We start from the raw sequence: 1,146 nt of genomic DNA on the forward strand, positions 1-1,146 counted from the left end.
GAAAAGTTCAGCCCACGCTCAAAGAGCAGGGTGCGTAGGTGCTCCGTTACTTCGCGACCGCCGTGGTTAAAGCGACTTGCCGCATTACGTATGATGTACGAGTCGTACACCGGTGTCACCTGCGTCACCCCAGCGCCCGAGTCCAGAACGACGCCTGTTGTACGCCCGCTGGAGTACAGGGCACACATGCCCGAGGAGACAAGCGCAAGTGAAGGTACACCAAAGGCCTCAAACAACACCTCGGCCATCTGCTCGGAGTTCTGTTTGGGGGTGAATAGCGGCTCCGTGCAGACAAGCGACGTTTCCGCCGGGTCCAAGTCAAACTCCGCGAAGGTGTGGTGAATGATCTGCTCCATTTTGGGCCAGTCCTCCACGATGCCGTGCTGAACGGGGTGGTGCAGCGTTGCCCGGTGCATCTCGTGAAGGGCCTCCGCGCCCACCACAAATGGCGCCGGAGGAGGCCCCACCGGCGCCACGCTGCTGCGCCTCAGCAGACCGTGCTTCTTCGCCGGGACGCCAACGACGGCCGGAAAGACAAGCGACGGCAGCGACTCGGAGACGCTCCCGGCCTTGACCAACGACGACCCAAAGTCCGCAATGAGCATCGCGGGCGTGCGCGCTGACGCGAGCTTTACTCCAGTCTGTGAGCGTCAACCCCTCCAGGGACGAGCGCACCTCCCCTGCAGCGTACACCCGCGCCCAACAAAAATGCACACACCTCCCTTTTTGTCGTCTCTCTCTTGTTCCCTTCTCTCGGCGAGCAGCAAAGACGCACAAAAAAGGCGGCGAGGCGCGCAGTCGCAGATTCCGAGCCCTCACGACCTCACCGGGCGCACCACACTTGCCGCGTGCCTCTCTAGCGGCGCGTGTGCGGCTCGGCCGAAGCAGCTCGCAGTTGCCTTCGCCCAGGGACGCCGCCGGGGGGCCGATTCGTCGCCACGGCAGTTGGGAAGTGGGGGCCCCGCACGTCGCCGGCACCCGCGTCCGCACCGCGCAGGCGAGAAAAAAAAGAGCCAAGCGAAGAGAAGAGCTGAGAGGCGCAAATTGGCGGCGAGGGACAACTGCCACGCAGCCGAAGGATCGCAGGAATTTGTGTTGTCGCACAGTGAGGGAGGGGAGGGGGGGGGGGGGAAAGTAAAGTAAAAA

The 1,146-nt window shown here is 63.3% G+C and overlaps 1 protein-coding gene across 1 annotated transcript in view, besides 1 other annotated feature; it reads right to left on the bottom strand.

The window, feature by feature from the left end:
- Tco025E_09331 (actin) overlaps window positions 1-605 on the bottom strand; it is a gene marked incomplete at both ends in the record, with an annotated part of 879 nt that extends 274 nt beyond the window's left edge. Inside the window, one exon of the mRNA XM_029376151.1 lies at window positions 1-605. This exon is cut by the window's left edge and continues 274 nt beyond it. Within this exon, the coding sequence (XP_029223748.1) occupies window positions 1-605 (605 nt within the window).
- Window positions 606-1,109: 504 nt separating this feature from the next.
- Window positions 1,110-1,131: a microsatellite.
- Window positions 1,132-1,146: the final 15 nt, after the last annotated feature.

This window comes from Trypanosoma conorhini (assembly GCF_003719485.1).
Source record: "Trypanosoma conorhini strain 025E chromosome Unknown Tco_14.4_contig_01068, whole genome shotgun sequence".
NCBI lineage: Eukaryota > Euglenozoa > Kinetoplastea > Trypanosomatida > Trypanosomatidae > Trypanosoma > Trypanosoma conorhini.